Genomic DNA, 12,044 nt, shown 5'->3' with positions numbered 1-12,044 from the left:
ACACACACACACACTCACATGCCACACACACACACACACACACACACACACTCAGGCATAGGCAGAGACACACATAACCAGACACAGACACATGTACACATACACTATACACAGACACACACACACACACATGCACACACACACACAAACACATTCAGGCATGGGCAGACACACACATACACTAGACACACACTCTCACACAGGGCAGATACACACATCAGATACAGACACAGACATACAGGCACACACATACACCCCACCCACCCCTGCATATAATACACACAAAAGAAAGAGTTGTACAGGAAATCCACATGCCAGCAAAGTGTCCCAAGCCTGAAATTCAGGCAAAGAAGCAAAGCTGCTTTAGCTGCAAAGTACAATATCATCTAGATCTTGTTTGTAATGAAACTGGTTAAAAGAAACTCTTTTAAAAACAAAGAGTCCCAAGTGCCAGGTCTAAATAAGAAAGGACACTGTAAGATAAAGGTGAGTAGTTGGTTGTTAGAGAGCACAACAGAATCTCTTCCTTACAACCACAAAATACACCTGTTGCTTTTTTAAGTGAGCTGCAGATACTGGTCTTTATCATGATTAGAAAGATGCTACTTCAGGTCTGAGAAAGATGAAGAATGGTGGTTTTGTTCTGAGAGAGAAAGTCTTTGAAAGAGCTCCACAGAGTACCATTCCTTGCAGCTAATTATCCTTTGGTTATTTACAAAAAGAAAACACAAAGAGAACTAGCTAAAGTAATTAACAGAGAAATGTGGAAGACTATGTAGATACAATGGAAAGTTTCAGTAGTAATTAGAATTAGGCAATATGTAGCATTTTACAGATTATTATAAAGGTAGCAATAAATAATTGTTTATTGATAGTTATATACAAATTTTATAATTTAGAACATACTTGGTCATTTAATTTCATATAGTTAGGAAGATAGTGTGAAGTATGCATATATACACACAGACCATGTATAATTCTTATAAATGACCATTTGGAGGTTTTCTATCTTCTACCTGAATATGAACAATAAAACTTTCCAAACCTTACATGTGCCCAAGGCACATATAGAAAAAAATAAGTGTGTGTGTTTTAGATAAAAATGACAAAAAAAACAGTATCACTTTAAGACAGTGTGTCATTATTTAGCAAGCTAAACATACATAACTATCATTTGTATTTCATACTGATTAAAATGACAATTTAAGGGTCTGATAGTAGGTAGAAAGAAGTCTTATCCAATTAAGTCCCACAAATTACTCACTCTGATTAACTGCAGATACTGCTAATGATGGTCATTATCTTCTATAGTTCCCTTATTTACAACTTTAACCACAATGAAGCTACCTTATGTCTATCTCCCATGCAATACAAACCACACTTGGCTCTGTTTAACCTCCCAGATCAGATGGGATTGGGGGACCTACAGGGTAGTACAATTCTTTGTCTGTTTTAGGGTCTCGGGGCCTCTGCCAAACTCTTGTTCTGTCAAACTCTTGTGGGTTCTGAATGCTAGGAAGCTTAAGTGCCACTAAGAACTTGCGTAAAAGCTGAAAAGTCCTCAGAACATGGTTTCCTCCTGAATGCTTTATAAAGGCATGCTTTGGCATCCCTGCAGTCCCTCAGTCACTGCTCCTGTCTGTGAGATTTTCCTACCTGAAGCACCTGGGACCTTGAGAACTAGCTATAGATCTACAGAGCAAGCCATTAGCATCAGCAGCAGGCAGCACCCACCACACCTCCTCTGCAGGGAGCACGGCCCACGGGCACATAGAAGTTTGCCTACAGGGGTGCTTATGGAGCCAAAAGCAAGGGGTCTACTTTGCTGTAGCAAGGGGCTTTCTCCATAAGGAATTGATACCCCTCCGCTGCTAAAACGGCTTTCTCTAGAGACATTTCCAAGGAAAGGACTCTCAGCGCAGTGTGAGCTGTGGTCATGGGGAGAGGCTGAGGTCTTCTGAATGAAGGACAAGGAACATCTAGGAAGCAGCAGCAACAGCAGCAGCAGCAGGTACCTTGCAAGTCATTAACGCCATGACAACAAGACCAAACCTGCAGTTTTCAAATCCCCTGGCCTGCGGGGAAGCAACCAGGGAGGCAGATCAACCCTGCCTTCTACTGGGCTCCTGAGGAGACCAGGCAAAGCACTGGGAAGATAGAAAGAACCACTGTAAGCCCACACGTTTCAGTAAGATGGAAGAAAAGGCAGATGCTCTGTTCATTTAAAGAGTACAAGGAACAAAGCCAGCTCGGGAAGGATGAGGACATTCATACTGCATATGGCCAGTTTTTTCCTTGGAGGATTAATGTACTTTCGGTCACTGCAGACTGAGAATGGAAAGGAGTTAGCAATATTATTAAAGTCTCTGTTATCCCACGTCTCAATTGCTTCCAGCCAGCACATCGCCTGTGGGTTGTGTGGGACTCCCAGCATTCTGTCCTCTTGTGTGTCCAGCCTGCAGTTTAACTCTTTTTGAGCAGCCATAGGTTCCATCTAAGCCCTAGAGTCCATAATAAAAAGCACTGGAGCTACTTCTTAGTAACTCGCCCTACATTAGCACAGGGAAGAGTTGTGTCTTTGCTTAGGTGGCTTTGCTTAGGCTGCACCTGCATGAGTGGAGAAGAACCTGCTTTTCCTCCTCCTCAGCCTGAGAGAGGATACTTTGTAATGACAGAGCTCAGAAATTTTCCGGGCCTGTGCTCTTCTAAAGGCCTTTTGAGCCACAAACCAGCTCTTTCCAACCCAGATACTGCCTTGAACAAAGGCCCATGAACAGGTGCACTCCATACTGCTGGGGTCTACACTGAACATTTCCAAAATAGATGAGGTTTTGGGGCCACTTGCAGTAATTTTTGCCGCAGGAAGCTCTGTAGATGGAGTCATTGGCTAGGAAACTCTCTATGCGATACATTTGTAGATGAAGTTGTTGACTAGGAAACTATGCAATACATCTGTAGATGGAGTTGTTGACTAGGAAACTATTCCATACATCTGGCTACATTGTGCATGAGTACTTCAGTTTATATGCGAGTACCTCAGCTTATATGTTTTCCATACACATTGAAGATGAACTTGATGTTCTTTAACAATAAAACGAGTATGAGTACAATAAAATGAGTATGTTACGTGTGAGACCATGTTCTCACACCTTCTGAGTACAGGAGAGCCACCAGGTCAGCAAACAAGTGGAAAGAAAGATTCCTAGCTACTGAAGGGACAATAAAAACCAAAGGAGCTTACACTCTGCCAGGTTACACTAGCAGCTCTCAATGAGGAAACAAGGAGAGCTGATGTTAAGATGACTGAGCAGGGTAGAATGATGGCTGCTGTAAGCTCACTTATGTGATCAGTGAATGGGAGGACCTCAATTGTTTGCAAATGAAAAAGAAAAAGAAAAGGACAACCTCTGATCCACAAGTTACAATGTCACCTGGCCCGCAGTAATCTGACCTATGACCTCGGGTAGTTGAATTTCCAAAGCTCGAGGTTTTCTCCAATCTTTTCTCTAGAGTGATTTGCTCCTATTAAAGAGGTAGTGAGGAAATACCCAAATCACAGATACTTCCTCATTCAGACCCATATAAAATCCTTCCAAAATCTCTCAACAAAAATATTCTACATTGAGAGACAGTCACGTGAACTCAAACTTGAAGTTCCTTCCTGTGGGTACAATGTCACCACTGGCTGGTTGGAAGCCAGGAATGGTAGCCACACCCGTAATCCCAGTACTCTGGAGGTTGAGGCAGAAGGATTGAGAATGGCTGTCTTTTCATCAGCTCCACTGCAGGGTTTTAGGAATACAGAGTTTTCTATCAGGGCTTTATTCTTTCGTACTGCACGATGGCAGGACACTGAGCATTCATGAAGTTTACGAATCAAGCCAACTAAAAAATGAATGCTGGGAAGATGTTGGACTGAAAGCCACATTTCTGGGTAAACTAATGGTGTGCCTCATAGCAGACTGTGGGACTGTCAAGCTGTGTAGGGGCTTATAGGTTAGAGGCAATTGTGTGACAACTGCCTCCATCCTTGGTGGCTGTGTTCTCCTTTGGCTTCACACTGTGCCTGGTACTCTCTTCAGATGTAGTTAACTATCTATTTACTACATATCACATAAGAACTCTGCTTTAGGAAACGTCTTAGGGATAGATGGAGTCAATCACGCCAAACAACACCAGTCCATTATCACTATTCCATCCTGTTGCTACAGAGATGACTCAATTTACCAGAGAATAAATCAAATCCCTTATAATGAAAACACCACTAAAAGCAGAACAGCTCCAGAAGACAACTGGATAGTTGTTTAGACGTTGGATTGGTTTATAACACCCAAGGTCGAGCAAGGATGGACTCGGGACATTTTCACACCTGAATGCTGGTCTCACATTGCTAATAGACATTCTAAGTCTGGTCTTCTTCACTTGATTCAAGATGAGGGCTATCGCCCTAGTGCAGCTTTCAGGGCTTTCCTTCCAAATCAATCTTCAGTATGATCATTAAGCTCCTTGATCAGAAACACTTGAGGGTCTCTTGCTTTGCCCAATACATTGGATGAACTGGGTGTTAGGCACAAGAAGGACCAGAAGGTCTCCCTGACATTCCAGATGGAAGGGCAGCATGATTGCACACTTTCTAGATCTCTATCTTTGCTCAGTCTTACTCAAACCAGCCACCTGTCAGACTGACCTCAGCTGGGAGGTCCAGTCCAGCCTTCCTCTGGTCAAGGAGGACCAAGTGCCTAACTCAATTCTTCCTCCACTCTATCCAGAAATCTGGTACAATGCATTTTATTCCAAGAACTGTTTTGAAGGGACTCATCAACCTCTGGACACGTCTCCTCAGCTTCTGTGCCTCAAGTGCAAGGACAGCACAGCTGTCCCACTATGGTTCTTAGGCATCTGGCCATTCTTACATACTCTTGAGCTACTGGGGTGACCAATCTTCTAGCTGCACAGGTCCCCCTACTCAGACTAACCAGCCCTGACCCCAGAATCCTCATCAGGACTGAAGCACATCCTTGCCTTTTCCCTACTGGTCTCTCCCATCTCAGTCATAGAGTTTCTCTACAAATGTGTTTCTTTCTTTCTTAGTCCTCCAGACAGCTGGTGGGGGCTGAGCTACCGCCAGGGCTGGAAGTTTCACAGCCCAGAGGGGTGTTTGCCTCTGTGAGTAGCTCTTACTGACTCATTCTGCCCTCCCCAGAAAGCCTTTCAAACAAAACTTCCCTGTTTCCAACCCCAACTCCGTTACCATCTCTCTACCCAGAAGTGCCACCAGGTTTCACAGATGCAGGACACAGGAGTAGCAGCCACAGTTCTGTTCTGTGGAGAACACTGACGTGGCTGAACACAGGATGGGTGAGAAGAGAGGTGAAACCAGACAAACAGGAATTTGACAAATACTTGGCAAGACTGCAGATGTGGCTCAGTTGGTAGAGTGCTTGCCCAGGATGCATGAAGTCTGGGTTGGATGCCTAGCACCACAGCTAACTGGCATAGTGATGCACGTGTGTACCATCCTTGGGAGGCAGAGGCAGGACAATCAGGAGTTCAAGGTTATTCTTGATTATATAGTGATGGGGGCTGGGAGGGAGAGCCTGGGCTATATGAGGCTCTGTCTCAATAGAACAAAATAGAACAAAACAAAAAAGTATCAAGGGGAGGATAAAGAACTGAGAATTACCAATTTCTGTCTCATAGACACAAAGGATCATGAGCTGAACTTACATTGGCTCTGCTCTACAGAAAGGCATTGAGTAAACCTAATAACAAATGCAGTGGAGAGCAGACATTCTGTGGTGGTGTCTCATCATACAGCTATTTTGAACCTATTACACCGCAGACAGATGGTAGAACAAGATACAAAATGAAATTAGCAATGATGGAACCCAGATGGAAATGAGGGAAAGGTCAGAATGCTAAAGGTCAGAGGGATTTGGCTCCATCTTGTCTTATTTCATAAAAGACTGAGGTCATAGCTCAGGGGCCTCTCTTGCAGGGCAGCTGTTAGCCTATTTGCTGGGCTGAGGAACCAAACACTCACCCAAGATTGCTCAAAGCTGTAGGTACGGCGCCGGTCTTCCACATCCTCATCTTGTTTGGCTTGCTGGAACTCTTGCCGTAGACGCTGTATCCGGTCATGGTTGCTAGGAGTGGATCGATTGCTAAAAGAGAAGGGGCAGCAGCAGTGAGCACCCTCAAGAAAAAGCAGCCATAAGTCACAGTTGTGAGGGAGAAAGAAGGGCAGCTAGCTGTGGAATGGTGCTCAAACAGGAAGTGGAGTTTTACAACAAAATCTGGGCATTTGAAATGGTCATTTGTTCTCAGGACTTAGGGTCACTGTGGCTATTCTGACAGAGCTCTGAGAGGGTGAACTGTGTTTGGAGAGAAAGAGAGACCTCTTTTGTAGTCATCTTTCAAGGTCTCAGTTCCTTTCTATAATCTGGTTAGGTGCTGGCGGCTAAGGTTTGGAAGGATGTGACTTTGGCCATCAGGACAATTAGGGTCCAGACCAGTTCCTCCAGCTCCCTAGCCCAGAGCACACCATTCTTCTTTGACTTTTACATATGAAGCAGTGATGATTATCTCCAATAAATATCATCCTAATCAAGTGGCATGACACTAACCTTCCCAAACAAACAGCACCACCGCTCAACCTCACAAGCCAGGTGTAGCATATACCGATGGTTCTGACATTTGTTTGGGAAGCTGAGGCAGGAGGATCGAAAGTTCTAGCCATGCCTGAGCAGTTTAGTGAGATTCTGGCTCAAATTAAAAACCATACCAAAAATTAAAATGAAGCTGGAGATGTTGCTCAGGGGTACGAAGCCAAATCTAGCATTTTTTTCTCTGCCGAGCTGCAAATAATAAATGTATATGCACCAGTGTGAGTATCTCTGTGCATACATGATTGTATGTTTATGCATGTATGTATCTGTTAATGTGTGTGTAGTATGTGTATGTGCATACATGTATAAATGTGTGCATGCCCTCGCTGATATGCAAGACTGCATCATATCGATGTTTCATTAGCTTCCTGTTCACGTGTTATCAAGACCACGCACAAGATATGATTTTCACGGTATAACGAGGAATGTAGAAAAATCAAGTTAAGGTAGTGTTTGAGCAAACCACTTGATTAAACAATGATGCTCTCATTTTGTATAGCACCAAGCTTCCTTTTGTAGTAAGAACGGCTGTAAAGACTGGTAGAGAAGACAGTTTCCCCTCACCCCACCAAATGTGGAAACTGACATTTTAAGGGGGTGACTGGCAAATGTTTTGGGTGGATCGGTCTGAGAACATGAAACTTAACAGGTCTTTAAATGCACTATTTCAAATCAGGCAGCTGCTGGTGCAGTCTCAAAGTTCCCTCCATGTTTCTAAAGCATGCAGCCCACTATCCCGAGTGGCTTTTAAAATAAAGCTATAGCTATCTCTTGTTCCAGGACATTAGCAGTAGCTACCAGCCTACAGCTCCTTCTTTTCCATGCCATCACTGACTATCTAGGCATGCTATGGTCTCGATGCCAACACAGTGACAGGAAAGTGAGCGTTTTCCAACATTACTGTCCCTTTAACATTGCTGTCCCTTTACTTCCTCCCAACATGCATCAATAGGAGGATGATCAAAGGCAAGACTAACGAATATGAAAGTGTTCCAACCTTACCAGGACTACTACTCAATTGTTTCCATGCAGTAACTGTACATTTATGAGTCTCATAAAATCCAAGCAAGTGATGAAAACCAATCTTCCACCATTTGTGATGAGGTGAAAGTCATTCCCCAACAAGGTGGCTGACAAGGTCCTTAATTTCAGGTTTGGTAACCTCAGTGACCTTCTGGGATCAGCCCTAGAACCCTGGGCCTTGGTTTCCAAATCTGCCCAGTTCCTATTCTTTCCTCTGGTATCTTTCAGCCAGTGTTCTACCGCCTTAGACCAGCTTGCCCTAAACCAGCACCACCACTTTCCTGGCTTTAGCTGAAGGTGGCTGTGATGCTTTCATGATTGATGATGATGAGTTCCAAGGATGGGAAGGCCATCAAGAGCCCTTTGGGAATATCGATTGGCAGTATGGAGGTGAGACCTGGCTTCAAGAGAGGGAACTATTGTACCAGCTTACTTGTTTCTCAGGCCAGGCTGTGATGGGCCAATCATTCAAATCTGGGCTTTGAAAACTCTGATGAGCTCTTTTGCCAAGAAAGCCAAAGGAGATTTAAATATTCATTAGCAACAGTGACTAATCCCTACACATCCCAATCAACCTAGATTAGGGCTAGTGCCAATTTAAAGCTGGACTTTTTCTTTTCTTCCTATTTCCCCCACCCCAGTGAGGAACAAAATAAAAATACCACCAAAGTAGCCTCAAAGGATGACTGAGACAAAAGAAGACTTAATGAGGAATCTAGAAATTGCATTTCCAGAGACCCCCAGGTCATGGGTGTCTATACAGAGATGATGGGGGTTTAGGATGCTCTCTACAAATATACAAAAGACACCTTTGGTCCAAATGCTAACACTTAGTCTTCTCTTGCAATACTGGCTTCTGTAGCTTGTGTGCATGCATGTGTACGTACGTATGTGTGGGGGTGGGTGGGGGGCTGGTGTGGTGTGTGTGTGTGTGTGTGTGTGTGTGTGTGTGTGTGTGGTGTGGTGTGTGTGTGTATACTATTTGAAGATTTGCTTTAGTTCAATAATGATATAGGTTTTGTTCTGCTGTATTCTGGGCCCTGTCCTACAGAGACTTCTGGTCCATCTTACATGCATGATGTAGTGGGACTTGGAGGACCATAGAAACAGGACACCTGGCTTGGAGACTCCTGGTGGGCCTTGTGTGTTTCTCCCTTATGGTGGCTAATACGCTTATTTGTGCTAAGTGTAAGTGGAGCATCTGGAGGCCTGCTAACTTGATCCTCTTGGTATACAGGGTGAGGGCACAGGTTGTACAACGATCCCTGTCCTTACTCACTGGTCTGAGAATGACCGTCTAGGAGAATATGGTAAGTGTGCTGTTTATGAAGACTGAGATAGCTGGTCAGGGCAGGGCCCAGGAGGACATTCAACAAGCAGGCTCTAAGATGGTGGGGGAGGGGCTCTAGGCTCCAGCAGGCCAGAGAATGCCGCCCTCCAATTTACCTTCAGTGTGTGTGTGTGTGTGTGTGTGTGTGTGTGTGTGTGTGAGAGAGAGAGAGAGAGAGAGAGAGAGAGAGAGAGAGAGAGAGAGAGAGAGAGAGAATATGTGTATGCTCATGTTTCTATGGGTACATGTACAGATGGATGTAGAAGGCAGAAGTCAACTTGGATGTTGTCCCTCAGGTACCACTAAACTTACTTTATATGACAGAGCCTTACTAGGACCTGTGATTCACTGATTAGACTAGACTGGCTGGCCAGGAAGCCCCAGAATCTGCCTGTCTCCATTTCTTTATGTTGGGATTATCATGCCCAGTTTTTTGTTGTTTTAACATGGGTGCTGGAGATCAAACTTAGTTCCCTATGTGTGTGTACAGTAAGAACTCTACCAACTGAATTATCCAATCCTAGCTAGCTCCTTCCTTCTTTCCTTCCTTTCTTTTGTTTTGTTTGTTTGGTTTTGATTCTCCAGACCGGGTTTCTCTGTGTAGCCCTGGCTGTCCTGGAACTCACTCTGTAGACCAGGCTGACCTTGAACTCTGAAATGGACTGCCTCTGCCTCCTGAAGTGCTGAGATTAAAGGTATGTGCCACCCCTAGCTGGAGCAGTGCTGAAGAGCTCCTCCTGGTGGTGCGGATAAGGTAGAGCCAGCAGGCTGACCAACTCAACTACCACCCAGGCCCAGATCCAGGACTCTGAATCTCAAAATCTGTATCATCTGTGGATGGTTGGGACGCGTGAAAAGACCAGTCCTGCTGTTCTAAAGCTACAGGATGTCCATCACTCAGGGCAACAACAGGATAATGGAGAGGAGTCTTGATGAGGATCCAATATTGATAGCATCTCAGAAGCCAAATATCTTAAACCAGAACGACGACTCATTTCAATGAACAGTTTCAAGAGAAGAAGTGCAGACAAAGGAGTATACTGTAGGGGCAAACTGTGACACACTACAGCTTCCACAGTGAGACGTTTTCTATGCTTTGTTTTTGTTGTTGTTGTTGTGTGTGTGTGTGTGTGTGTGTGTGTGTGTTTGTGTCTGTGTGTGTGTTATTGGGGGAGGAGACTGCAAGGATGAAGAGTGAATATATGAGGTCAGGGAGAGGAGCAGGACTGTGCTGCATGATAGAAAAGTCTCAACAAATCAATCTTGTTTTTTTAAAAAAGGTGTGTACCACCAGAGTCCAGAAATTATAAATATGGTTTTTACGTTAAATTTAACCACTGACTTAATGTATTTTTTTGTGATTCAAGACAAGCCAAACACAAGAGGGCAGTTGGCAGCCAGTAGCTAACTCTACTTCATATTCTACACTGCTGTTTTCTGTTTGCTTTCCTAAGTCATTTATTTCTACTGCGTCAACTGCAGCCCCATGGTCTCTGAATGGCAGTCCAGAGAAAAAGATGCAATCAGTTTGGAGATAGGGCTCATCCTGGGGCTCCACAGGCCATGGGTAGACAATATCGGGGGGTGAGAAGGAAGCTGTTAAGATCACGACCTAATTTTTTTTACTGTGTTTTTATATGTATGGGTGTTTGACAGGCATGCATACCATTGCATCATGTATATGCAGTGCCCACAGAGGCCACAGGAGGGCATCAAATCCCCTGGGACTGGAGTTAACAGAAGACTGAGACAACACGTGGGTCCTGGGAATTGAACCCAGGTTCTCAGGGAGGAAAGCCAGTGTGCTTAACCACTTTGCAATCTCTCTGCCCCCTTAACTTTTTAGAAGTTTGGGACTTTATCAAACTACTCGTTCAAATTCTGAGACTGCAACTTCTTGGTGCTAGAGAGACCGACCTTTTTCTTCCATTGCTCAGGTACTTGGTAGCAGGTACCTTTACCAGCTGAGCCATTTCACCAACCCACTACTAACTTTTAAACTGTTGTTATTCTGTACATAATTAAGCATACTGATAAGCCTCATGGGGCTCATATGGTGTTAGGTGTTACAAACCTAGACAGGATTTAAACTATATGGGCATATATGTTCATAGATTTTACATGCAAATATTCTTTAACATTATACAAGGAATTTGAGTATCCACAGATTCTGGTATCCACAAGGAATACCTGGCAGCCAAATATCTGAAAATGGGCATCACCCTTACAGCCTCCTAATCTACCTTCTCCTTCTAAACCAAACTGAACCTGGATGCACTCTGTTGTGGGTTTGAATTCTGACCCATCTTCTAAAGGAGCAAAGAGAGTTTGCAAAGGGAAAGGAATACTTAATGCAACTGATAAATTTTTTACAGACTAAAAATTGCGTGGCATTTGCATTTTTAATTATGCAACAGAGCTCTGAAAACCTAGAAGCAAGGGTAGAACACTGAGACCCCAAATTTAAACAGAGAGCAAGCCAGCCATACATTTGTTAAGCAGGCATTACTACCTTGGTGACTCTGGCCATGCCCACGGAAGGAAGATGTGAATGACAGTATGAAGGTGAACAATAGGCTTAACTGTATTGTGGCCAGCCTTCCCTGGTCCCTGAAGAGGACAGTGATGGTTATATCTGATACTGAAAAATAAAGTAGCTAAATATGGTACGGGATACATTTCTTCAAATAGTTCTTTCTCCCCCACTCTCTCTTTTCAGCTTTCAAAATTCTACCAGGAAATCAAATTCCACCTCCCTGAAGCATTTCCTAACTTCCCAGGCCAGGTTTGTGCTCAGTTCTCCCCGAGCTGTCCTCCGACGAAAACACCGCTGCAGTGCCTCTCAGAACAAACATGCATACATCTTTCCCTCAGTCCTATTCATGATCATTACCAGAGACTTGTGGCAGAGCCCATTATCCAGCAAATATTTGTGAAGCTTACTCTTGAAAGTGGCTCCCAGGTCCCTCACCTTCTCATGTACTGCCTTTCTGAAACTCATCTTCAAATGTGAACAGGGTCCA

At 44.0% G+C, this 12,044-nt stretch overlaps 1 protein-coding gene across 11 annotated transcripts in view; it reads right to left on the bottom strand.

The window, feature by feature from the left end:
• Positions 1-12,044, bottom strand: part of Pard3 (par-3 family cell polarity regulator) — a 555,587-nt gene that overhangs the window by 14,094 nt on the left and 529,449 nt on the right. For all 11 annotated transcript variants that reach the window (XM_031341867.1, XM_031341876.1, XM_031341877.1 and 8 more), the window contains one exon: positions 6,044-6,164. In XM_031341867.1, the coding sequence (XP_031197727.1) occupies positions 6,044-6,164 (121 nt within the window). The remainder of the gene's footprint in view (positions 1-6,043; positions 6,165-12,044) is intronic.

The sequence above is a fragment of the Mastomys coucha genome, unplaced genomic scaffold (genome assembly GCF_008632895.1).
Source record: "Mastomys coucha isolate ucsf_1 unplaced genomic scaffold, UCSF_Mcou_1 pScaffold22, whole genome shotgun sequence".
Lineage (NCBI taxonomy): Eukaryota > Metazoa > Chordata > Mammalia > Rodentia > Muridae > Mastomys > Mastomys coucha.
Note: the sequence above shows the minus strand (reverse complement) of the source record. Positions and strands in the feature narration are given on the sequence as shown.